This window comes from Bos mutus, chromosome 9 (genome assembly GCF_027580195.1).
Source record: "Bos mutus isolate GX-2022 chromosome 9, NWIPB_WYAK_1.1, whole genome shotgun sequence".
NCBI lineage: Eukaryota > Metazoa > Chordata > Mammalia > Artiodactyla > Bovidae > Bos > Bos mutus.
In genome coordinates this window covers 10,042,365-10,068,364 of record NC_091625.1, presented here as the reverse complement: position 1 = coordinate 10,068,364, position 26,000 = coordinate 10,042,365, and the positions used below count along the sequence as shown (strand labels likewise).

General features: G+C 42.6%; 2 protein-coding genes across 6 annotated transcripts in view; one reads left to right on the top strand and one right to left on the bottom strand.

The window, feature by feature from the left end:
- The window catches only part of B3GAT2 (beta-1,3-glucuronyltransferase 2), a 98,581-nt gene extending 86,838 nt beyond the window's left edge, over positions 1–11,743 (top strand). Inside the window, exons 3-4 of the mRNA XM_070376183.1 lie at positions 11,146–11,294; positions 11,384–11,743. Coding sequence (XP_070232284.1) covers positions 11,146–11,294; positions 11,384–11,470 — 236 coding nt within the window. The 3' untranslated portion in view covers positions 11,471–11,743. The remainder of the gene's footprint in view (positions 1–11,145; positions 11,295–11,383) is intronic.
- A 46-nt stretch (positions 11,744–11,789) lies between these two features.
- SMAP1 (small ArfGAP 1) overlaps positions 11,790–26,000 on the bottom strand; it is a 189,784-nt gene continuing 175,573 nt past the window's right edge. For all 5 annotated transcript variants that reach the window (XM_070376177.1, XM_070376179.1, XM_070376181.1 and 2 more), the window contains 4 exons: positions 22,976–23,103; positions 16,195–16,366; positions 15,024–15,328; positions 11,790–12,729 (listed from right to left, as the gene is read on the bottom strand). In XM_070376177.1, coding sequence (XP_070232278.1) covers positions 12,586–12,729; positions 15,024–15,328; positions 16,195–16,366; positions 22,976–23,103 — 749 coding nt within the window. In that variant the 3' untranslated portion in view covers positions 11,790–12,585. The remainder of the gene's footprint in view (positions 12,730–15,023; positions 15,329–16,194; positions 16,367–22,975; positions 23,104–26,000) is intronic.

The window sequence follows — 26,000 nt, the reverse complement described above, 5'->3', positions numbered from 1 at the left end:
AGATTGCCAGGAATATCATGAACCTTAGATATGCAGATGACTCCACTCTAATGGCATAAAGTGAAGAGGAAGTAAAGAGCCTCTTGATGAAAGTGAAAGAGGAGAATGAAAGAGTTGGCTTGAAACTCAACATTCAAAAACTAAGATCATGGCATTTGTTCCCACAACTTCATGGTAATTAAAGGGGAAAAGGTGAAAACAGTGACAGAATTTCTTTTGGGGGGCTCCAAAATCACTGTGGACAGTGACCACAGCCATAAAATTTAAAAAGATGCTCCTTGCAAGGAAAGTTATGACCAACCTAGACAGCATATTAAAAAGCAGAGACATCACTTTGCTGACAAAGGTCTCTAGAGTCAAAGCTATTGGTTTTCCTAGTAGTCATGTATGGATGTGAGAGTTGGACCATCAAGAAGGCTGAGCACCAAATAATTGATACTTTCAAACTATGATGATGGACAAGACTCTTGAGAGTCCCTTGGAAAGTAAGGAGATCAAACCAGTCAATCCTAAAGGAAATCAACCATAAATATTCATTGGAAGGACTGCTGTTAATGCTGAAGTTCTAATACTTTGGCCACCTGATGTGAAGTGCCAACTCATTGGAAAAGATTCCGATACTGGCAAAGACTGAAGGCCAAAGAAGGGGGCAGGCAAAAGATGAGATGGTTAAATAACATCACCGATTCAACAGACATGAATTTGAGCAAACTCCGGGAGATAGTGAAGGACAGGGAAGTCTGGTATGCTGCAATCAATGGGGTTGCAAAGAGTCGGACATGACTTAGTGACTGAACACACAGTTTAAGACAACAAAAACATAAAAGAGGAAGAGAAAAAGAATGGAATGGTATAGGCAAATGAAGATAAGATGCAAATAGAAGAAAATGGATTACTTTACATTTGAGACATTTCATACAATTTTCATTGTAACCACAAAACATAAATGTAGAGCAGAAGCACAAACATAAAAAAGGAGGAACTGAGAAAAACATCTTAGATAACCACCAAACTAAAATGGCAGACAAATATAAAGAGAAAGCAACATGGAGTTATAGAGCAATGAGAAACAAAAGATTAAAATGGCAGTACTAAGTCCTCATTCATTAATTACCCTATATGCAAATGAAGTGAATTCACCAGTCAAAAGACACAGAGTGGTTGGATGGATTAAAAATAAGACCCAAGTATATACTGTCTCCAAGAGACTCACCTCAGCTCTAAAGACAAACACAGGCTCAAAGTGAAGGAATGAAAGATAATACTCAAAGCAAAATCAGTCAAAAGAAACCAGGTGTAGCCATACTCCCCTCTCAGCTAAACTAGTCTTCAAGCCAAAAGTGGCAAGAAGAGACAAAGATGGACAGTATATAATGATAAAAGAAACAATTCAAGAAAACATAATGGATATGTGTGTGTATCCTAACTAGAAGTACCAGAAAATATAAAATAATCTTGAAAGAAAAGTTATGACCAACCTAGATAGCATATTGAAAAGCAGAGACATTACTTTGCCAATAAAGGTCTGTCTAGTCAAGGCTATGGTTTTTCCTGTGGTCATGTATGGATGTGAGAATTGGACTGTGAAGAAACCTGAGTGCCAAAAAATTGATGCTTTTGAACTGTGGTGTTAGAGAAGACTCTTGAGAGTCCCTTGGACTGCAAGGAGATCCAACCAGTCCATTCTGAAGGAGATCAGCCCGGGGATTTCTTTGGAAGGAATGATGCTAAAGCTGAAACTCCAGTACTTTGGCAACCTCATGCAAAGAGTTGACTCATTGGAAAAGACTCTGATGCTGGGAGGGATTGGGGGCAGGAGAAGGGGATGACAGAGGATGAGATGGCTGGATGGCATCACTGACCCAATGGACGTGAGTCTGAGTGAACTCCGGGAGTTGGTGATGGACAGGGAGGCCTGGCGTGCTGTGATTCATGGGGTCGCAAAAAGTCGGACACGACTGAGCAACTGAACTGAAAAATTATTGTGTTGCTGACACCAACACAATAATAGTAGGAGGCTTTAACACTCCACTTACATCAGTGGGTAAATCATCCAGACAAAAAGTCAACAAGGAAATAGCAGCCTTAAGTGAAATATTAGACCAGATAAACTTTATAAACTTATACACACTATTCCATCCAAATGTAGCAGAATGCACACTCTTCTCACGTGCACATGGAACATTCTCAAGGAGAGATCATATGTTGGGACACAAAACAAGTCTCAATTAAGAATACTGAAATCATAACAAGCATCTTTTCTGATCAGAATGGTATGAAACTAGAAGTCAACTATAAGCAGAAAGCTGGAAAAATGACAAATATGTGGAGATTTCAGAACATGCTACTGAATAACTCTTGGGTCAATGAGGAAAGCAAGGGAGAAATTTTGAAATATCTGAAGACAAATGAAGATGAAAGTACCAAAATCTATGGGATGCAGTAAAACAGTATAGGAGGGAATTTTATAGCAATATAAACCTGTCTCAAGAAACAAGAAAAACTCAAACAATTTAACCTTATACCTAAGTGAACTAGAAAAAGAACAAATAAAGCCCAGAGTGAGCAGAAATAAGGAGACAGTGAAGATCATAGTGGAAATAAATGAAATACAGACTTTCAAGACAATAGACAAGATCAAGGAAACTAAGAGCTGATTCTTTGAAAATGTAAAAAAAAAAAAAAAAAAGCAAACCTTTAGCTATACTCACTAAAAAAAAAGAGAAAAGGCTCAGATAAATAAACTCAGGAATGAAAGAGAAGAAATTGCAAAGAATACAACAGAAATAAAAAGTATTATAAGAGAATACTATAAATAGCTGTATGTCAACACATTGGTTGACCTAGAAGAAATGGATGAATTCTTGGAATCATATAACCTTCCAAGACTGGATCATGAAGACACAGAAACTATGAATAGGCCAATCACTAGGAAGGAGATTGAACCGTCATCAAGAAAACAAAACTCCAGAACCAAATGGCTTCACAGGAGAATTCTACCAAAAATTCCAAGAAGATTTAATACCTGTGCTTCTCAAATTTTTCCCAAGAAACTTGAAGAGGAAGGAATGCTGCATAACTTAATAATAAAGTCAACATTATCCTGTTCCCCAAACCAAAAAGAGAAACAGACAAAAATGAAAATTACAGGCCAGTATCTTATGAGCATAGATGCAAAAAATCTCAACAAAGTATTAGCACACTAACTACATTAAAAGGATCATAAATCATGATCAGGTGGGATTTATTATAAGGATACAAGAACGGTTCAACATCTGCAAATCAATCAGCATGATACACCTCCTTAACAAAATGAAAGATACATACATACATACATATATATATATATATATATAAATCAATAGATGCAAAAAAAGCATTTGACAAAATTCAACACCCATAGAAAAACTCTCAATAAAATGGGTATAGAAGGAACATAAATAACATAATAAAGGCTATATATGTCAAGCCCACAGCTAACATTATATTCAATTGTGAAAAACTGAAAGCTATCACAAAGATCAGGACAAGACAAGGTTGCCCACTCTCACCACTCTTATTAACAGAGTATTAGAAGTCCTAGCGAGAGCTGTCAAGAAAAAGATATAAAGGGCACACAAATTGGAAAGGAAAAAGTAAAATGGTCACTTACAGAAGATATGATAGCTATATATACAAAACCCTAAAGTCTCCATCAAAAAAAAAAAAACTATTAGAAGTAATAAATGAATACAGTAAAGTTTCAGTGTACAAAATTAGTATACAGAAATCGGCTGTGTTTCTATACACTAACAATGAATTATCAGAAAGAGAAATTAAGAAATGCCATTTATAATTTTAAAGAATACCTTGGAATAAATTTAACCAAGGAGGTAAAAGACCTGCATACTGAAAGCTATAAGACACTGATGAAAGAAACTGAAGAAGATGCAAAGAAATGGAGTTAATGTATGCTCATGGGTTGGAAAAATTGACACTGTTAAAATCACAAGGAGCAATCTACAGATTCAATGTAATCCCTATCAAAATCCCAATGACATTTTCCACAGAAAATGGATAGAACAAAAAGTTCTAAAATTTATATGGATCCACAAGAGACGCCCAAATGGCCAAAATAAATAAATAAATAATGACAAAGAATGAAACTGGAGGTATCATGCTCCCTGATTTCAAATTATACTATAAAGGTGCAGTAATCAAAATAACATAGTATTGGCAGAAAAATAGACACATAGATAATGGAATGGAATTGAGGCCCCAGGAATAAATCCACATGTATATGGACAATTAACCCATAACAAAGGAGCAAGGAACATAAAATGGAGAAAGGACAGTTTCTTTAATAAATGATGTTGGGAAAACTAGACAGTGACATGCAAGAGTGAAACTTGACCATTATCTTACACCATATACAAAATTAACCTAAAATGGATTAAAGGCATGAATGTAAGGTCTGCAACTACAAAGCTCTTAGGCGCAACCTTAGCAGTATATTCTTAATATAGATCTTAGCAATATCTTACTGGATGTGTTTCTTCAGGTAGGGAAAACAAAGGCAAAAATAAACAATTGGGACTATATTCAACTAGAAAGCTTCTGCACAGCAAAGGAAATCATCAACAAAATGAAAAGACAACCTACCAAATGGGAGATGATATCTGTAAATCATATATCTGATAAGGCACTAATATCCAAAATACATGAAGAACTCATACAACATAGAAGAACTCATACATAGAAGAAGCTCAAGAACAACAACAACAAAACAATCCTGATTAAAAATTGGGCAGAAGATATGTAGACATACAGGTGACCAACAGGCACACAAAAAGATGTTAAACATCACTAATTATTAGGGAAATGCAAATCAAAAGCACAATGAGATACCATCTCACACCTGTTAGAATGGCTATCACCAAAAGGGCAAGAAAAACAAATGTTGGAAAGCATATGGAGAAAAGGGTACACTCCCACACTGTTTGTGGGAATGTAAATTGGCACAGCTACCATAGCAACTATGGTATGTAAAACGGAATGGAGATTCCTAAAAAACAAAACAAAAAAAAACCCCCAAAAAACAGTAAGAATAATTAACTTCTAGCTATTCTACTTCTGGATATTTATCCAAGGAGCACAAAAACACTAATTCAAAGAAACATACACAACCCTGTGTTCTTGGCAGTATTATTTACAATAGCCAAAATATAAAAATAGCCCAAGCGCCCCTCGGTGAATGAATGGATAAAGATGTGGTATATACACACAATAGACTCCGTTATTTAAAAATTTTTTTAAAAAGATGAAATCCTGCCATTTGTGACATGGGATGGACTTTGAGGGTTATTATGCTAAGTGAAGTAAGTCAGGTAAAGACATTTAAATATGGTATGATGTCACTCATGTGTGTGGAATCTAGAAATACACAAATGAACCAAATGGAAGAAACACACAGATAGAGAGAACAGAGTAGTGGTTCCAGAGAGGAAGGCAGTCAGAACACCAAATGGGTAAAGACGGTCAGCTTTTTGTCGGTCACACTGTAGTGTGTACAGAAGTTGAAATACAATGTTGTACACATGAAACATGTTTCTAGTGATTCCATTATAAACATACATATTTTCATTCTACATTCTCTTCTGGATAAGTTATTACAAGATATTGAGTACAGTTCCCTGGGCCATACAGTAGATCCTTGTTGGTTATGTATTTTATATATAGGAGTATATGTATGTTCATCCCAAACTCCTAATTTATCTCCCCTCTTTCCCCTTTGGTAACCATAAGTTGGTTTTCTATGCCCCTGAGTCAGATCTTCATTTTGTAAATAAGTCCATTTGTATCATATTTTACATTCCACACAGAGGTGATATCATGGTTATTTGTCTTTCTCTGTCTGGCTTGATTCAGTCTGATAATCTCTAGGTCCATCCATGTTGCAGCAAAAGGCATTATCTCCTCCTCTGTATGACTAATACACCATTGTATGTATGTACCACATTGTCTTATCCATCCCTCTGTTGGTGGACATTTAGCTTGCTTCCATGCCTTGGCTATTATAAATAGTGCTGCTCTGAACACTGGGGTTGCAGAGTCGGACACAACTGAGCAACCAAGCACGAACACAAACACAGGGGAGGGGGGAGGCATATATATCCTCAGATTATAGTTTTCTCCAGGTATATGCTCAGCAGTAGGATTGCTGATCTTATGGTAATATAACATCATAAACCAATGTTACTTCAACAAAAGATTTTACACGTTTACTGCTTTAAAAAAACTACTTATTTGGCGGCTCGAGTCGTAGCTGCGGCGTGCAGAATCATCTTGGCTTGTGAAATCTTTGTTGCGTTATGCAGGGTCCTTTGTCGAGGTGCACGATTCTTTAGTTGTGGTGCACGGGCTTAGGTGTTTCTTGGCATGTGGGATCTCAGTTCCCCTACCAAGGACTGAATCTGCATCCTCTGCGTTGCAAGGAAGATTCTTAGCCACTAGACCACCAGGGAAGTCTCTAGTGCTTTTAAAAGTAATTTTTCATCTACATACTGCTTTAGATGCATCTCACAAATTTTGATGTTTTTGTTTTCAGTTTACCATTCTTTTCCCATTTTTTTTCTCTTTGATTTGTATTTAGAATTATGTGGTTTAGTTTCCAGATATTTGGGAGATTTTCCAGATATCTGTATATTATTGATTTCTATTTTGATTTTACTATGGTTAGAGAAATATTTGGGGCAATTTGCATTCTTTTAAATTAAGACTTATGGCCCAGACTAAGGCCTATTTTAATAACATCCCATGTGCACTTGAAAAGAAAATGTATTCTGCTGTGTTGAGCGGAGTCCCTGGTGGCTCAGCTGGTAAAGAATCCACCTGCAATGAAGGAGACCTTGGTTTGGTTCCTGGGTGGGGAAGTTCCACTGGAGAAGGGATATAGGCTGCCCACTTCAGTATTCTTGGGCTTCCCTGGTGGCTCAGCTGGCAAAAAATCCACCTGCAATGCGGGAGACCTGGGTTTGACCCCTGGGTTGGGAAGATCCCCTGGGGTCGCAGTCAGACAGGACTGAGACTAAGCAGAATTTACTAAGTGACAAATTTAAGGCCAAGTTGGTTGACAGTGTTAAGTCTTAAATATTCTTTCCTTTTTCAAATTTAGAAACATTTCAGTTGCTAGTTTTTCAAATATATTTTTTTCTATCTCCTGCTCCCATCTTTCATTGTTTCCATGACTTGTGTGTGTGTGTGTGTGTGTGTTTGGTGATTTTCCTTTTGTGTTTCCTTTGGCAGGTTTCTATTATTTATTTTTTATTCTACAGTGTCTTATATTAATCTCACCTAGTGTATTTTTCATCTCAGACATTGTATTTCATCAGAGTGAGCTCACTTTGTTCTACTTAGCATGTTTAACCTTTCCCCTACCTTTTTGAACATCTTAACTGTTTTTATGTTTTAATACCCTTGTTCTAACTTCTATCGTCTGTGCCATTTCTGCTGACTGAGTATGGGATTATAATTTCCTGCTTCTTCGCTCATCTGGTCATTTTTGTATCTGAGGCATTTACAAGTTGGTTGCTAGGTACTAGAAAAAAAATATGTGTTCAGTTATTTATAATAGATTGTATTTATATATACACTTATTTTACATGCATACACACATGAAAGTAAAATAAATGTATATATAAGTACTTTACATACATATATACACACACATGGGCTTCCCTGGTGGCTCAGGTGCCTGCAATGCCGGAGACTTGGGTTCAATCCCTGGGTCAGGAAGATCCCCTGGATCAGGAAATGACACCTCACTCCAGCATTCTCGCCTGGAAAATTACATGGACGGAGGAGCCTGGTAGGCTACAGTCCACGTGATTGCAAAGAGTCGGACACGACCGAGCACACACAAAAAAACAAAAAATACACACCCATATGTAACTATACACACATGGGTGTGTATATAATTATGTGTTTGTAGATTATATAAGTAATTTACTATTAGCTTTTTTTCTGGGATACAATTAAGTTACTTAGATTCCTCTTTTCCAGGCTTACCTTGAGGTATGTAGGCAAAACCAGCCCAGGCTTCCTTTTAGCGCTTTTTTGGCCTCACGGTGGACCAGCGGCCGTGCGAGCACTCTCCTGGGTGCCCTGCTCTCACCCGCTGCACCCTGGCTGTGGGGCATGTGGCCAGTCCAGCCCCGAGAGGCCTCCAGGGACTGACCCACCTCTTTCCAGTGTTTCCGGCCTGGCCTCGGGGAGTCTCAGCAGCATCTGCTGAGCAGACCCAGTGGGACTGGGGGCGAGTGCTCTGCAGACAGCCATGCTCCCGCTCCCCAGGGTGATGCCCCATGACTTCCAGGTGTCTTGTCCTCCCCGAGTTCTCAGCTTTGTTTCTCAGCTCAGAGGCAGCAGAGCTGTGTGTGTTTCCCTCCCCGGCGTGTGGCCTTGAAACACACTTCAAGCAGGACTCTGGGGCTCACAATTGTCTCTCTTCTTGGAGATCTGTCCTGTGCACCTCTTTTCCAATGTCTGGAAACTACTTTTCCAAATGTTTTGTCTGGTTTGTATGGCAACAGAGAAAACCCAGCCCTTGCGGCATTAGCCGTATGTCTGTAGGTGGTGAACACACGCTGGGCCAGCCTGAGCTTCTAACTGGGAGGGACCAGACCCTCTGCCCTATTCCATCTGTGGAAGCCAGGAGATCCTGCTCTGTGAAAGGGAACAACCAGCGTTCATTTGCACTTCATTTTTTACCCAACTGACCAGAATAGAGAGTCCTACTCCCATGATTTTTGTAAGGCTCCTAGAGTCTCAAAAGCTTCTGAAAAACATTTTTAAAACTAACATTTCAATTTCACTAACAAAAAAAGGGTACATACTTGAGGCATAGATAATTGGAAATGAAAAAAAACTGTTGGAAGCAATGTTTAGGATGCTTGCTCAACTCCCAGAGGGTAGGTCCTCACTCTGAGGTTCACAGCAGGTTGAGACGATGCTCAGGGCTTGGCCTGATCACTGAGTGGTTCCTGGTGCTGCTGTGATCACTTCCTTTGGAGACCTCACTGAGCAAGGCCTGGCAAAGGGGGGAGGGGTGTGAACTGCCCCCCAACCCACACCCCACACTCCAGTGGGGCCAGGACAGGGCCTTGCAGCAAAGCAGCATGTAGCTTCCCGCTGGCTGCCACCTCTGCCTAAGGGGTGGACTCTGCCTCATAACTGCTGTTAAGAGCCTGCAGGATATTCCCGAGCTAAGGAAATCGAGAAAACACTGAATCCTCCAGTGGTCATGATGATGAATGTGTTAGTAAGGGAAAATGAAGGGGAACAGATCAAAGTGGCATCATATAACTTTCACAGTGACTGCAGTACAATTGGGATCCGTTTTTTTTTTTTTTTTTTAAATGAGAATGAGGAAATAAAATCAGTACCTTGAAGCCATGTGAGAAATACACCAGGACCTTCAGTCTGCTTGAGAAGGGCAGATGTTGAATTAGGAAAAGAGGATGAAGCTTACTGAAAACACATTTAGAAAACCAGAAACCTTTTAACTCTTACTCTTGAGTTGACCGAGTAGAAGTCACTCTATTGTGTTAATTTGAACCTTTGGCTCTTGGAGGACCCATGGCTGTTGGAGCCACATCTGAGGAAGGCTTCAGACTTGTTATCAAAGTGGGGTGAAATGCAGGGGGCCTATGCCACCTCCTCTCATCATATTAATAATATTTACAATGGAATTTACAGTTACGTGCTTTAGGGTCCTTTGAACGGAGCTGTGCAGTTAGTGGGGTCTTCCTGTTCCCTAATTTCACATCAGACATGAGGGGAGAGGGTGTCACGCCTCTCGTGGATGAGGAAATGGAGTTTCAGAATCGAGAAAGGCTCAGTGGCTGGGCCAGTTCTCAGCCACAGGGACCCACAGGAAATGGAGGCTGCTGACTCCGCGTTCTGCCAGGACACGCTGTCCCTGTGGGACTGGTGGATACACCAGGCTGGTCCTGGGATGACTGTAATTTGCAATCATCTCCTTGTTCTGCCCCACTCAGGCCCTCTGTACCCGCCTGAGTCTGTAGGTGGCACAGTGGTGTCTCCCCAAAAGGCAGCGGGGCTGGGAGCATGGGTCAGGCCAGGCTGGCACCTGCAGAGGTTAAGACGATGCCGCTGGGTGTTCCCACAGCTCCCCCACAGCTGACTGCAGTCATCTCATACTTGGCTAACTATCCTTTTGCAAAAAAGCAGCATAAATCAATCCAGTTCATGTAAGGAAGGGCAAAAACTTGCTAAGAAAACATTCCTGGAGATTGGTCCTCCGAACTGTAGAAGGTGCCTGGCTTTACAGTCAGCTTAGGCATGAGGAGCAGAGGTCGGGCGACAGACATCTAACAATCATGATGTCTGTGACAGCTGTTTGCAGACATGCCTTGTGGCACACTTAACGGCTGAGCCTTTAATACTGTTTGTTAAACTACAGATTAGATAGTAATGACTTTTCATTAAGGCCAAACCATTTAAGGAAATTGACACTACTTTGTATCCCTGAAAAATGAAATACAGAAACCAAATTTATCAAATGGCCTGATTTCCCCTGAACTGACTTACAGCCCCAACTCCCTTCAGATGGAATCAAACTGAAAACTTACAGCAAATTACTATTACAGAGTATTCATTTCCCAGCTAACTGACCTGATTGTATTGGTCAGTCTTCTGACCGCAAGGGCCATCAGAGCAGTGCTGGCTTCGGTAGGGACACAGGGAGGTGTCAGAGGTCATGTAGGGTAGGGACTCCCCCAGGGACGGGCAGTCTGTGTGGTTTTCAGCTGCGTTCAGGCCTCAGTCATTCCCACAGGGTGAAAGTGGAGGTGTGACGACCTCCATGAATTGCACCCTCTATCTTATCAACAGAGCAGACTTCATACTTTACAGTTGGCCCTCCGCAACCCTGGCACAGACCCTGATCAGGGCAGCAGACTGGTGCAATGGCAGACTGTCCTTCTGAGACTGTCACGCAGGTAACGCTCTGGTTCAACTCTGTGAACCAAGACTTGGCTCAAAATATGTACTGAAAAAACAACTTCTGACGTGACCAGATATATATATATATTTTCTTTAAGTACACCAGTATCTTAAACTTTTTTTTTAACTTTTCTTACAAAGGATTTGCTGTAAGCCTTCAGGTCATCTTGTCCAACCCCAAAGCTGTATTCAAGCGCCGTGGGTCCCAGCCGGGGATGCAGGAATCTGACTTTTTGAGGCAGATCACGACCGTTGAAGAACTGGAACCAAAAGCAAATAACTGCACCAAGGTACTCCCTTCACTTGTGCCACCTTCCCCCGCCCCTGCCCTTGCTGTGTGCCTGCCTGAGCATGCCTACCCACCAGGTCTCCTCCCCAGGTCCTCGTGTGGCACACTCGGACGGAGAAGGTGAACCTCGCCAACGAGCCCAAGTACCACTTGGACACCGTGACGATTGAGGTGTGACGGGGCTGCCCTGTGCCTCGGGCGTGGGGGGCGGCGGGCGCAGACTCGGCTCCTGCCTCCATTTGTTCTGCATGTTCCCCTATGACCTGGACAGTCTCTGTACAGTACAGCTGAGGGCACGCAGGGTACCACTCTGAGAATCTGACTTGTATTCCCCCTGTTTGGCCTTATAATTGATTAGAACTGAACAGGTTTTTGAAACAGATGACAAGTATTTTGTCAACAATATGTTCCCAATTTGTGACTTTGCAACGTGAAGTAATTTTTGTCAGGTTGGTGGCAGTATACGTCACAGGAAATAAAACCCACAAAAAAGGTCTATGGATTCATCTGTTTAATACAGGGATATGACATTTGTCAGTACTAGGCACCATAAAATGTAAACACAATCACTGTCATAAACCTGGATACACCTCAAGGACGAGTGGCTTGTTCAGTTACCCTGTTTGGATCCAGTGCGGAGAAAGGTCTCTTGCTAGGACTGTGTATACATAGGAAAAGACCCCACTTCCAAGGAAGGCAGGTAAAATCTGACTTCTTCAAACATGTGTTAAACTAAGTCATGTCATAACATCCAGGTTTATCTTCCTTTCACTAACCACGTTCCCTGTTAAGCACATCATAACAACAGCACAGTGAGGTGAATGTGACATAAAAGAGTCTGGATACACTAGAAAACAGTGCTCGGTGATACATTGACATTCATTCTATTTATATGATTAAACATTTGATCATACAGTACCTTCCTACAGGATTACTGGCTAATCTGGGGGTGGGGCTCATACTGTTAGAGGTATTACTAACATGATAACTACTTCCCTTATATGCAAACATGAGAGCTATAATTTCATCGAGAGGGAAACTGATTATGCATGTTGACTGAGCAGCTTCCCAGAGACTGTGTCTGTGAAATTCTGGGAATTGTGAGCAAAGCTGCCCTCGACATGGAACGGTTTCTCAACCTGCTTTTCACCACAGCAAATTCAATCAGTACAGACCAACACGGTCAATCAGGTAACTCTTAATATGAACAAATGGGGGAAAAGAAAAAAACATGTATGTACATGAATGGACAGGGGAACCGGGCGTGTCTGAGCAGGAATGCCGGTGGGGGCTCACTTCCACAGCTGCGTGCTGAGCGTCTGCCCCGACGAGCCCCCGGGCCAGCCTGCAGCCCCCGCCGAGGTGCTGGGCGGCTGCCCGAAGCCCGCTGCCGAGGCCGCGCCACCCAAGCTCAGGCCAGCCATCTGCTGGTTCACCTGCGAACACAGAAAAGCCTTCACTTCAGTCGTTGTTTCTTCAGCCGCCGCTGCACACTGTTCATGGCCAGCCTGTTTTCCCAGAGGCAGCCTTTACCTGAAGCTGACACAGTCAGACTCGGAAGTGTAATAACCATTCTAAGTACTTTTCATCCATGTGAAAAGCAATCCAAGCCCTGGGGTAAAAGCAGACGACCACACAATGCTTTCTCTTGGCCTCCATTTCCTTCCACACGTTAGCCCTGCCCATCAAGTAATCTCAAATCAGTTTATATTTATTCACTTTCTGGACTCAATTTCTTGTCCCCCAAAGATGAACCACAAGTGAAAAAAGTACCAAGGCAATCTTTGAATTCGTATCTGAATACACTACTCCAACTTTCAACTACACTAGAAGAGAGTGCTTTAACTACTAAAGACTAAGGAAATGTTTAGAAGTAAAATACTCCAAAATTATGAATTGTATATGATGGCAACTGTTCTCCTGTTACTCAAGTCTTAAATACCTCAATATACTTTCTAAATATTAAAAAGTCATAAAGCATTATTTTTCTTTTGCTACGGAAGTATCTAAAATTAATTTACATTATATGACAAAAGGTGCAGGATTACATGTACTTTTCTTCCAGACTGGAGTTTCACGTGCTTTTTGTGTGTACACATACGACTGGAGTCGTAAGTGTACATAATAAGCCTCCCGCGCTCAGTCGTGTCTGACTCTTTGTGGCCCCATGGACGGTGGCCCACTAGACTCCTCTCTCCATAGGATTCTCCAGGCAGGAATACTGGAGTGGGTTGCCATGCCCTCCTCCTAGGGATCTTCCCATCCCAGGGACTGAACCCCTGTCTCCTGCACTGGCAGGTGGATTCTTTACCACTAGCACCACCAGGGCAGCTCAAGCCTCCTGAGCCTTCTCCTTCTCACTTCTAAGACGGATGCGGAGTGAAGGAAAGGCAAGGAGATTTACCACAAAGTACAGTGGATTCAAAACCTGTGCTCAGGGTGGAACTGTATTAATAAAGTTAATTTGTCTACAGTTCCTCAAAGACAGTAATGTTAACCACGTCACCAATGAAGCATCATGGAGGGGCAGGTCACTTCTTCCCAGGTGCTAAACGATGTCTTAACCCCCCTGCCATGGCCTGCAGATGCCGCCAGGGAGCGCTGGAGCAGAGCATCCCCTTCGGCACACCTGGAAATAATGCAGGGAAGCCCCGGCCCACCACCCGGGTTCAGAGGCCACTCTAACCTGAGCAGGGTCTGCACCAGCATTCTGGCCACACAAAGGCTCTTACTGACATTTGGTACTTACAATTTTTGAAATGCCCAGACAGCAGAGATCAATGTCATATAAACACTCCTTTAAACAGTGATAGTAAAAATTACTTGGAATATTCATGGGCTATACAGTGATTTTGCTAATGTTAATTAAAAATCACTATATACAGTCCTATTCTCTGAATGCTGCAGAGAACAGAAATCAAGGGCAGCCAAATACCAGAGGAACATCAAACAGGAAGCATACAAAGAAGGGTGGGAGATGAACCTACATCTGAGATCTCTGTCTATGGAGCCAGAGAGAAGTCAGAATGGATTTGAAAGAGGAAACACTAAAATGCCATCTCCTGGCTCTTAACTAACAGGCAGAAATGGGATCTCGAAACATGAGATGTAGGACACAAATAAGGATTTGCTTGTATCTTACGGGAATTCCTGAACTAGTGGGTATTCTTTTTAAACATAAATGTGATTATAATATAAGAAATACAACTCTACAAACACATTTAAACAAAAAGATTCTTTATACATCCATGCACAGTAGCCATGGAGAACAGCCTAGATCTCTCAGAAATAGTGCTGTGAGAATGAAAGACTGGGTTTTTTTTTTCCTAATTTGTGGAAGTTACCAAGAACCCTTGAAATTATTAGTGAAAATAAATTGGTCTAAGTTGTTGACATAAACGCCCTCTCAGGGAGCTGGGTTAAGGCTCGGCACGCTAATTTCAAAAAATGCCCAAGATAACGTCTAGCTGTTACACAAACAAATATGGACACTCAACAGTTACAGCTGTGCTGGAATCGGAAATGAAAAACTACGCAACATTCTCTACAGAATGTTCTAAATACAGGAGCAATGGCAGCTCATTTGTCTATCTATTGAGACAGTTTTGACCTTTTATAACATTCTCCCTACTCAATTCTTTCTGCCAGATTGTTACGAGTTAAAAACAAACAAACCCATTGACCAGATAGACCTGGTCTGACTCTGGAGAGGCTGGGGGGTAGTGCCTACCTGGGGGAGGTTCCATGGGCTCTGCGGAGCTGGCTGCAGGCCAAATTTCCCCTGGGCTGAGCCCAAGTGAGCGACCATCCCTGGGGGCCCGACCACGCCCTGCGCCAGCGGCATCACAGCAGTCTGTGCGCTGCCCATGAAGCCATTGGGCACTGGCACGCCCACCATCATGCCCGCGCTTGGCCCCAGTGAGCTGCCCACCAGGCCGGGCGCCGCGGGTACAGGCACGCCCATGGACGGGAAGCCTGGAAACGCAGCCGGTGCTTGTGAGGTAAACGGTAGATTCGTGGGTCCCATAAACACACCTGCAGCAGAAGAACCAAGCAAAGAAAACGCATGAGACAACTGAGATATTGCACACTGCTGCCCTCAATGAGCACAGACAAAGGATGACCAGCTCTAAACTGCCCATGGCAAAAACTTTAATTCCGGTCTGGCTGCTCCTACAGCTCAGGCCAGCTCACACCTTACATCCTCAGGGCCGGTTACTTCCAGAAAGCAGACAAATCAGCTACGAGCCTGAGCAAATTAGAGTGGATGAATCTTGTGCAGCAGCCACATAACATGCCCACTGTGAAGACCAGACGACACAGCAGGGGCTGCTGCTGCTCTGCACGCTCATCTCTCACGACCAGATAAACAGTCAGAGCTGACGGCATCTGGTTTTAATGGAGGCAGCTGGGATGTCATATAATTTCAGTTCACATGTGAAATGCAGCCTGTTATTTCAGAGGAAATGACAGATTAAAACTGCAAACAGTAAATCTTACCATGCTAGTATTTCTTTATAATTATGTTTTTAAAAAATCTCAGAGTTCTTTTGATTTCATGTGTTATCTCAGACTTACTGCTTAACTTATAGAAAAAATACCACAGTGTACAGTTATAAGCTTCATGCAAATCAAGCTTAAATAATTCTTCAAAGATAATCCATTTCCTGTAAGGCTTGTGAAACAATATTAAGTAATATGACACCAAGCTGTTAATCTCAAATGAATAAAGTTTTGTGCATCCTGTATATGCTTTCTATTTCCTAATGCTTCTTTCATGTCAGTTTTGTAGTTGTGCAAACTGCAACAACAGAAGCACTCATTACACAGGACAAACAGGAAGAAACATCGACATTCTAAAACTACAACGGCTGCACTGAAGGCAGGTTTCGATGAATTACCAGGAGCACCCTGCTGCTGGATGGCCCCGGCGCCATACAGAGACAAGATGGAGTCTTTGGAGAGCTGCTTCTTGGCCACCTCTTCTGACTTTGCAGCTTGCTCAGTGAACAGATCCAGATCCCCAGATGTCACTGCAGACAGAGTGGCAGCTGCTGGTGCAGAGGACGTCCCCTGAGACAGATACCAAAACAGGCTGTCGAATTCCACATCACAAACCAGAGCTCACCCATTCCTTGGCATCCAAATGAAGCTGTGAAATTAGAAACTAAACAAACGCAGAAGGTAAAACGGTGACACTGAAGAGAATCACTCCCGAGCCCAGGCAAGACCAACAAGCAGGATAAGGGGCTGACACCTCCTGTTTTGAACCTGAAAATGTAAATGAAGTAGACAGAACCTCTGATGCAGAACTTCCATCACATCCTGGCCACAGCGGCTTCAACAATAGGCATGTGGTGCTGCCCGACGACCAGGATTCCTGGGAGATGTTTGGGCATCTCCTGCAGCAACTACTGCTTCAAAGGAATGGGTATCCCTTAGAATAAAGAACATTTCTAGGGAGCAGTCTCTCAGAGCTATTTGAGATGCTGCCTCCCGGGCTGTGGTCCTCATTTTGCCCCAAATAAAACTTAACTCGCAACTCAAAAAAAAAAAAAAAAAACATTTCTATAGCTATAGCAGACTGCAGGACATTCCTGTAATGACTGATTTTGTCATCTCTGGGGGGAAAAAAAAGTATTGTTTTTCTAAAGCAACATCATGATATTTTTATGAACCTAATCTAATCCATTTTAACCACAACATTAGAATGTTTCCAGACTACCCAGAAATGAGGAACAGCAAATGTGCAACCACCTACACTCTCCCTGACACTTTGCATTCTGCTATGGACAGAAGTGAAGTAAAGTGAAGTCACTCAGTCGTGTCCGACTCTTAGTGACCCCATGGACTGTAGCCTACCAGACTCCTCTGTCCATGGGATTTTCCAGGCAAGAGTACTGGAGTGGGTTGCCATTTCCTTCTCCAGGAGATCTTCCCGACCCAGGGATCGAATCCAGGTCTCCCGCATTGTAGGCAGACGCTTTAGTGTCTGAGCCACCAGGGAAGTCTTGCTATGGACAGGGGTAAGTACAAATAAATACAAATAAACATGTGGACATTTAACACAAAACAAAAATTTTCACTTAATCTCCTATATCTTGCACACACACACACAGTATTACACAGCCACAACTGATACCTCATTTTAATCATCTATACAATAATCACATTTGTATATAAGGAATTGACTTAGATATGAAGAGTTTCAAAGAAATCTATGAAGGCTAGTAAAAACTGGATACGTCTTCTCAAATTATAAAATAAGGTGAGCAGCAAACAGAAGTTAAATCATATCTATGATTTGGCTTGATTTTTTTAAAAAATCAAACATTTAATGTCTTCGCTAAAAAACCTCCCAATAAACTACTATCCATGCTCATAGCTAACTTAAAGAGAACAGTATTTTCAATCTATTATTAACAAATTAAACAAGAATTTTAAGATAGGAAAAAACCATGTATCTTTGCAAAAGATCTGAAATGTGTAAGAAATCAGACATGATGGGATTCAAATGTAACAGTGGGCTTGAATCAAATACACATGCAGCACCAATGCAGCAGCAGAAGGCAGGGCTGAGAGCGCGGGCCTCACAGCTCCCACAGGCCCTAGACTATCACGCCACCGTCCCACGCTCTCCCTGGGGCCTGGGGAGAGGAGCGGCCTCGCAGCTGAGCCTGGGGACCACAAGGCTCGCTCTGCACAATGGTGCGTCAACTGTTCACATTGCTAGATAACAGAGCAACCACCTCCCTGAGTGATCTTCCATCCTAGTTTCTGTTAGTTTCTGTTTCTGCTTCAAAGGAATGGGCATCCCTTAGAATAAAGAACATTTCTACAGCTACAGCAAGACTGCAAGACGGTCCCACATGACCGATTTTGTTGTCTTTGGGGGGAAAAAAAGTTTTGTTTTTCAAAAGCAACATCATGGTATTTTTATGAATCTAATCTAATCCACTAGATCTTCCATCTTAGTTTCTGTTCAAATCTGAGAACCTGCCCCAAACCCTGAGGTCTATTCCCCAAGGAGGGTACACACGTATGAGAACACCCAAAGTGCTGGGGAGGCCACGACTGCGTCTCACACTAGAGCAGCCTCCTGCTCCAGACACAGATGTTTCTTCTGATGAATGCCTGCCTCCGTGTGGATGCAGGCTAAGCAGAGCCGCACCAAGCAGCCTGGCTAGTAAGCCTTCCCACTGCTGTTTGCTTGAGGGGCTCCACGAGCTGGCACGACCACTCCAAGGTAAAGGAGGACAAGGCTGACAGTCAGCGTGCACTTCTGGAGGCCGCAGGACTCCAGCCAAAGGCTCTTTGGATCTGGAGCCAAGCCAAACCACGGTGCCTGGGTCTAGATGCTGTGGGGACGTGTATATTACAGACAGGACAGGTGAGGGGTGGGTTCCACATGTCTCCTATGGGGACACTGGAATGACTCCCCTCAACCTGAAATACACGTGGACTCTTGGGTCAGCTGAGGGCTCCCAGCCCCTCAGGGAAGACCCCACAGCCAAATGGAGAGCTGTCGGGAATCCAGCCCAGCGCGTACTCACATAAGGGTAACTGACCAGAATTCGTACCATACTCGGAAAATCGGGACTGAAAGAAGATGGGGTTCAGAACCCACCAAATTAGGAGACTACGTACAGCCTGTGCATAAAACATGTGCTTGAACTCACCCCTCCCTCCCCGGATTTTTAAAGACATCATTTTGAAACCATGTCTGGATTAGTCTTCACATGTAGTTTGAATGGAAGATGATTCTGTGTATACAATTATTTTAGAGGAATCAATAAAACGAGCATAACTTTGGTCCAAAAACAGTATTCCATAAAAAGAATTAGGTGTGGCTTTAACAACCCACCCTGTTTCCTCCAACTACAGAGGCAGACAGCCTGAGCCTGAAGGCTAGGGCTCACTCCGCTCACCCCCGGCACAGAGGAGCCGCGTCACGGCCGGGCTCACTCTGCCCACCCCGGGCACAGGGGAGCGGCGCCCACAGCCGGACTCACGCCGCTCACCCCGGGCAGAGAGGAGCTGCGCCCACAGCCGGACTCACGCCGCCCACCCCGGGCAGAGGGGAGCAGCGCCCACAGCCAGACTCACGCCGCCCACCCCAGGCAGAGGGGAGCTGCGCCTGTGGCCGGGCTCACGCCGCCCACCCCGGGCAGAGGGGAGCAGCGCCCACAGCCAGACTCACGCCGCCCACCCCAGGCAGAGGGGAGCTGCGCCTGTGGCCGGGCTCACGCTGCCCACCCCGGCCACAGAGGAGCCACGTCACGGCCGGGGTCATGCAGCCCACCCCGGGCAGAAGGGAGCTGCGCCTGCGGCCGGGCTCACGCTGCCCACCCTGGGCAGAGGGGAGCCGCACCTGCAGCTGGGCTCACACCGCACAGGGAGCCTGCTCCAGCCTGCACCTGCTCTAACTCTGGACGGGGCCTCGGCCGGGAGGGGCAAGGCAGCTCTTACCCGCCGAGCACGCTAGACCAAAAGAAACTACTTTTCACGCTTGCACAGCTACGGTATTAGCGTTAAACGATTTTTCACTACCACACATCCCCTCACCTGCACACATTCACAAGGTCGTGAACGTTAACTGAAACAGTACTAGCAACACTCAGTTCCTCCTGTCCTCTGCTGGGGGAGGGAGGAGAGGGGACAAAGCCATAAAATAAAGCTATTGTTTCTGAAAATTAACAGTAATGCTGCACTTAAACTAATGAGTCCTAAGAAATCTATTCGCTCAATTCTAGTGGTTAATTATACAATGACTATCATAATGATAATATGTGTAACAAAAACATATGTCTTTAGTCTTAATAAGACATGAGTTCTTCCTTGGTAATACTTTCTGTCCAATTCCCATTTGGCTCACGTTTTCTACAGAAAGGGAAAAATTTTAAATCTTAAGCTGTATGCTTAAAAGTAACCCATGTTCCTGAAAGTTTACATATTTCACCTTAAAGACAACACTGCATGTTATCATTTATATGTGGAGTCTTTAAAATAAACAAGAAAGGCAAACCCATAGAAACAGAGAAGAATGGTGGTTGCCAGTGGCGCAGGAGGAAGGGAAATAAAAGGGAACAAATTTATAGTCATAAGATCAATGAGCCCTGAGGATCTAAGGCATAACAGGTGATTATACTGTACTGAATAAATGAAATTTGATGAGAGTAGATTTTAGGGATTTTCAACAAAATTAAATTTGTAAGATGATGGATAAGTTAAGTTGGTGGTAGGAATCTTTTCAATTACATTTCAATAAAGCTGAAAAAAAAATTTAAAGTATTTAACAATTTATAATTCTAAAAAAAAAGATGTGATTGACAAGGAATTAAATCTTCAAATATACAAACATCTCAATATAAAAAACAACCCAATTAAAAAATAATGGGTAGAAGATCTAAATAGGCATTTCTACAAAGAAGATATACAGATGGCTAAAAAGCACATGAAAAAATGCTCAACATAACTAATTAAGAGAAATGCAAATCAAAACTACAATGAAGTATCACCTCACTCCAGTCAAAATGGTCATCATCAAAAAGCCTACAAACAATACATGCTGGAGAGGGTGCAAAGAAAAGGGAGCCCTTCTGCACCGCTGGGGCTTCCCAGGTGGCTCGGTGGTGAAGAATCTGCCTGACAGGCAGGAGAGGCGGGTTCAGCCTCTAGGTTGGGAAGACCCCCTGCAGAAGGCAATGGCAATGCACTCCAGTTTCTTGCCTGAGAAATCCCATGGACAGAGGAGCCTAGCAAGCTACAGTCCACAGGGTTGCAAAGAGTTGGACACGACTTAGTGACTAAACCACCACCATCATCTACACAGTTAATAGGAATGTAAATTGCAGCCACTATGGAGAACAGTACGGAGGCTCCTTTAAAACCTAAAAATAGAACTACCACATGATCCAGCAATCCCGCTCCTGTGCATATATCCAGAGAAAACCATAATTAGAAAACATACATGCACCCCAGCACTATTTACAATAGCCAGGACATGGAAGCAACTTACACATCCATCAACAGATGAATGGATAAAGATGTGGTACGTATATACAATGGAGTATTTGTTGTTGTTTAGTTGTTAAATGATGTCCAGCTCTTCTGCAACCCCATGGACTATGGCTTGCCAGGTTCCCCTGTCCATGGTATTTCTCAGGCAAGAGTACTGGAGTCGGTTGCCATTTCCTTCTCCAGGGGAGCTTCCTGACCCAGGGATCAAACCCGTGTCTCATTCATTGGCAGGTGGATTCTTTACCACCAAGCCACCAAGGAGGCCCAATGGAATATTGCTGCTGCTGCTGCTGCTAAGTCGTTTCAGTCGTGTCCGACTCTGTGCAACCCCGCAGATGGCAGCCCACCAGGCTCCCCCGTCCCTGGGATTCTCCAGGCAAGAATACTGGAGTGGGTTGCCATTTCCTTCTCCAAGCCACCAGGGAGGCCCAATGGAATATTACTCAGCCTTTAAAAAGAATGAAATAATGCCACTGGTGAAGTAAGTCAGACAGAGAAAGACAAGTACCATATGACACCACTTATATGTGGAATAAGTTCATTCCACATGAACTTATAAGAAAGAAGTTCATTTACAAAACAGAAACTTATTTACAAAACAGAAATATAGGCTCACAGACAGAAAACAAACTTACGGTCACCCAAAGGGAAAGAGAAGGGGAGGAATAAATTAGGAGTTTGGGATTAACACACACACACTACTATGTATAAAACAGATAACATCTAGGACCTACTGTACAGCATGGGGAATGATATTGAATATTTTATAATAACCTGTAAGGAAAAGGAATCTGAAAAACAACATATATGTATAACTGAATCACTCTGCCATAAACCTGAAACTAACACAGCATTGTAAATCAACTATAGTTTAATTTTTTTAAAAAAAGAATAAAGGCAAAAAAAAAAAAAAAAAAAAAACATGAAATTCCATGTAATGTTAAGAAGGTAAGTCAAAATTTCTTAATCATTGGTACTTTTAAAAAATCTTGATCACTAATATTGTCTTCTAAATAATTTTTAAAAAATCATAAAAATTAAAAAGTAAGGAACATTTGCTAAAAAATCATGTGTTTGTCTTCATTAAAAAAAGAATATGAGTATTGAGTTTGCTAGAATTTCTTGTTCTGGGTTTTCCTGCACCAATGAACACAAATGAACTTATTTACAAAACAGAAGGAAACACTGTCCAGAGCTGGATCGACAGGAGCAGGAGAAAAAGACAACTGGCTTTTAGGACATGTTCACATACCCACAGTTCAAAACCTCTTATGGAAGTACCCTGTGGATCACGGGCAAGGCTGAAACAGTTCGACTTTCCCCACTTACTCATTCTAAACTCTGTCTGTCTAAAAAGTAAGAGTCAACAAACTTCAGGGGATGACTACTTAGGCTTTGTGGGTCACAGAGTATCTACTACTACCTAGCTGCAAATTCTCAACTTGCTTCTGCCGTGGAAAGCAGCCACAAACAATGCCTAAGTAAAAGGAGTGGCTGTGTTCCAATCACACTTTGTCTGCAAAAACAAGCTACAGGCTTAGCTTGCCAACTCCTGGCCTAAATAAAGATCAGGAGGCTTTCAAATCAGAAACAATTCAAAATGGAAACTTTCCAAGAAGGAAATACATAGTGATCCTGTAAAAGCACACTCCCACACAATACCTGAGCCGGAGGCATGACAGTTGCAGGTAAGGGGTTAGAGATCATCGGTCCAAAGATGTCCAGGTCATCGTTCAGGGCTGGCCCCACGACTGCACTCCCATTGGTCACCGGCGCCTCGGCAGGCCCATCTGAAAAGAGCACAGAGTCTCGTCCTAAAGGTTCTAGAATGTCTTAAAAGTACCTGGAACATGGCATTATTCTAAAACTTAACATATAGTTAAAAGAAAAGTTCAGAATGTTAACAACAAAATATATATACCCTCCTTTAAAAAAAACAAACAAATATATATATATATGCCCACCTCTTACCCAGGCTATACCCTCTTTCCCAAAGAAACCACTTTCAGTTTTGTTTGTTCTCAAAGAAACAGTCTTTACCCACTGGTTTCTAGGTATGTATGCAAACCCCCTTTTCACCAGTGGTACTACACTATTCACACTATTCTGTGTCCTGATGCTTCCTTACATGTAAGGTGCTGTTCTGAGTACTTTACATATATTAATTCATCTAATCCCCATAACTATATAGGACTGGATGAGACAGACCCACTTTTGAGGGAACCAGCTAAGCTGGGATTTGACACCACCTTCCTGCAAACGCTGCCTCTTCATAAAGGCACGCATGTGTGTTTCCAATAGTAGTTCATATCATGTTTACCTAACCTTGGAAGTAAATATTAATGACTTTAAATTCCTGAAATGTTAAAATTTAAAGTTATATAAGGGATAGAAAGAAAACAAATGTACCCTACATACTGATTCTGTAGGAAGTATCACAAAACACTGAAATAAATCCTTTCTTTATTCAGACATAGTGACCTTCAGCAATGGCCCCAGATCAGCCCCCTGCTCACCCTCACAGCTCCCATATCCCCTCCTCATGGCAGCCCAGAACTTACAAGGTGTGAAGTAGGGGCTCAGGTGGGATGCAGGGCAGAGAGCTGTGAGACCGGGGTTTCAGGGAATGGGACCCGGCCACAGCTCAGTCCTCTGTAGGTACAACCTCGAGGAAGACCTTAGAATATCACAACCCCATCTCCGGGGACTTACATCCCAATCAAGCTTCTACTTTAACAGCTTCCAATCTCATTTTGGAAAAAAAAAGTCCTTTCCATCAGAGGGGATTGGAATGCAAAAGTAGAAAATCAAGAGATACTTGGAGTAACAGGCAAATTTGGCCTTGGAGTACAAAATGAAGCAGGGCAAAGGCTAACAGAGTTTTGCCAAGAGAACACACTGGTCATAGCAAACAACTTCTTCCAACAACACAAGAGACGTACCTACACATGGACATCAACAGATGGTCAACACCGAAATCAGATTGATTATATTTTTTGAGGTCAAAGGTGGAGAAGCTCTATACTACAGTCAGCAAAAACAAGACCGGGAGCTGACTGTGGCTCAGATCATGAGCTCCTTATTGCCAAATTCAGACTGAAACTGAAGAAATTAGGGGAAAACACCAGGCCATTAACCTATGACCTAAATCAAATTCCTTATGATCATACAGTGGTCAAGGGATTAGATCTGATAGAGTGCCTGAAGAATTATGGATGGAGGTTCATGATATTATACAGGAGGTGGTGATCAAAACCATGGCCAAGAAAAAGAAATGAAAAAAGGAAAAATGGCTGTCCGAGAAGGCCGTACAAATAGCTAAGAAAAGAAGAGAAGTGAAAGGCAAAGGCGAGAAAGAAAGATATACCCACCTGAATGCAGAGTTCCACTGAACAGCAAGGGGAGATAAGAAAGGCTTCTTAAGTGAACAACGAAGAGATTGAGGAAAACAACAGAATGGGAAAGACTAGAGATCACTTCAAGAAAATGAGAGATATCAAGGTAACATTTCAAGCAAAGATGAGTACAAAAGGACAGAAATGATATGGACCTAACAGAAACATAAGATATTAAGAAGAGGTGGCAAGAAAACATAGAAGAACTGTACAAAAAAGATCTTAATGACCCAGAAAACCATGGTGGTGTGATCACTCACCTAGAGCCAGATATCCTAGAGTACAAAGTCACTTTGGAAACATCACTACAAACAAAGCTAGTGGAGGTGATGGAACTCCACCTGAGCTATTTCAAATCCTAAGAGATGATGCTGTTGAAGTGCTGCACTCAATATGCCAGCAAATGTGGAAAACTCAGTAATGGCCATAGGACTAGAAAAAGTCAGTTTTCATTTCAATCGCAAAGAAAGGCAATGCCAAAGAATGCTCAAACTACCGTGCAATTGCACTCATTTCACATGCAAGCAAAGTAACGCTCAAAATTCCCCAAGCAGGCTTCAACAGTACATGAACCGAGAACTTAATGATGTTCAAGCTGGATTTAGAAAAGGCAGAGAAACAGAGATCAAATTGCCAACGGTGCCAAGGTGGTGACCTTACCTGCCTCCTGTGAAATCTGTATGCAGGTCAAGAAGCTACAGTTAGAACTGGACATGGAACAGCGGACTGGTTCCAAATTGAGAAAAGGCGTACATCAAGGCTGTATACTGTCACCCTGCTTATTTAACTTCTATGCAGGGTACACAATGAGAAATGCCAGGCTGGATGAAGCACAAGCTGGAATCAAGACTGCCAGGAGAAATATCAATAGCCTCAAATACAGAGATGACACCACCCTTATGGCAGAAAATAAAGAGGAACTAAAGAGCCTCTTGATGAAGGTGAAAAAGGAGAGTGAAAAAGTTGGCTTAAAACTCAACATTCAAAAACCTAAGATCATGGCATCTGGTCCCATCACTTCATGGCAATAGACGGGGAAATAATGCAAACAGTGATATGGACTTTATTTTCTTGGGCTCTAAAATCACTGCAGATGGTGACTGCAGCCACAAAATTAAAAGACGCTTGCTCCTTGGAAGGAAAGTTATGACCAACCTAGACGGGATATTAAAAAGCAGAGACGTTAGTTTGCCAACAAAGGTAGGTCTAGTCAAAGCTATGGTTTTTCCAGTATTCATGTACAGATGTGAGAGTTGGACTCTAAAGAAAGCTGAGTGCAGAAGAATGGATGC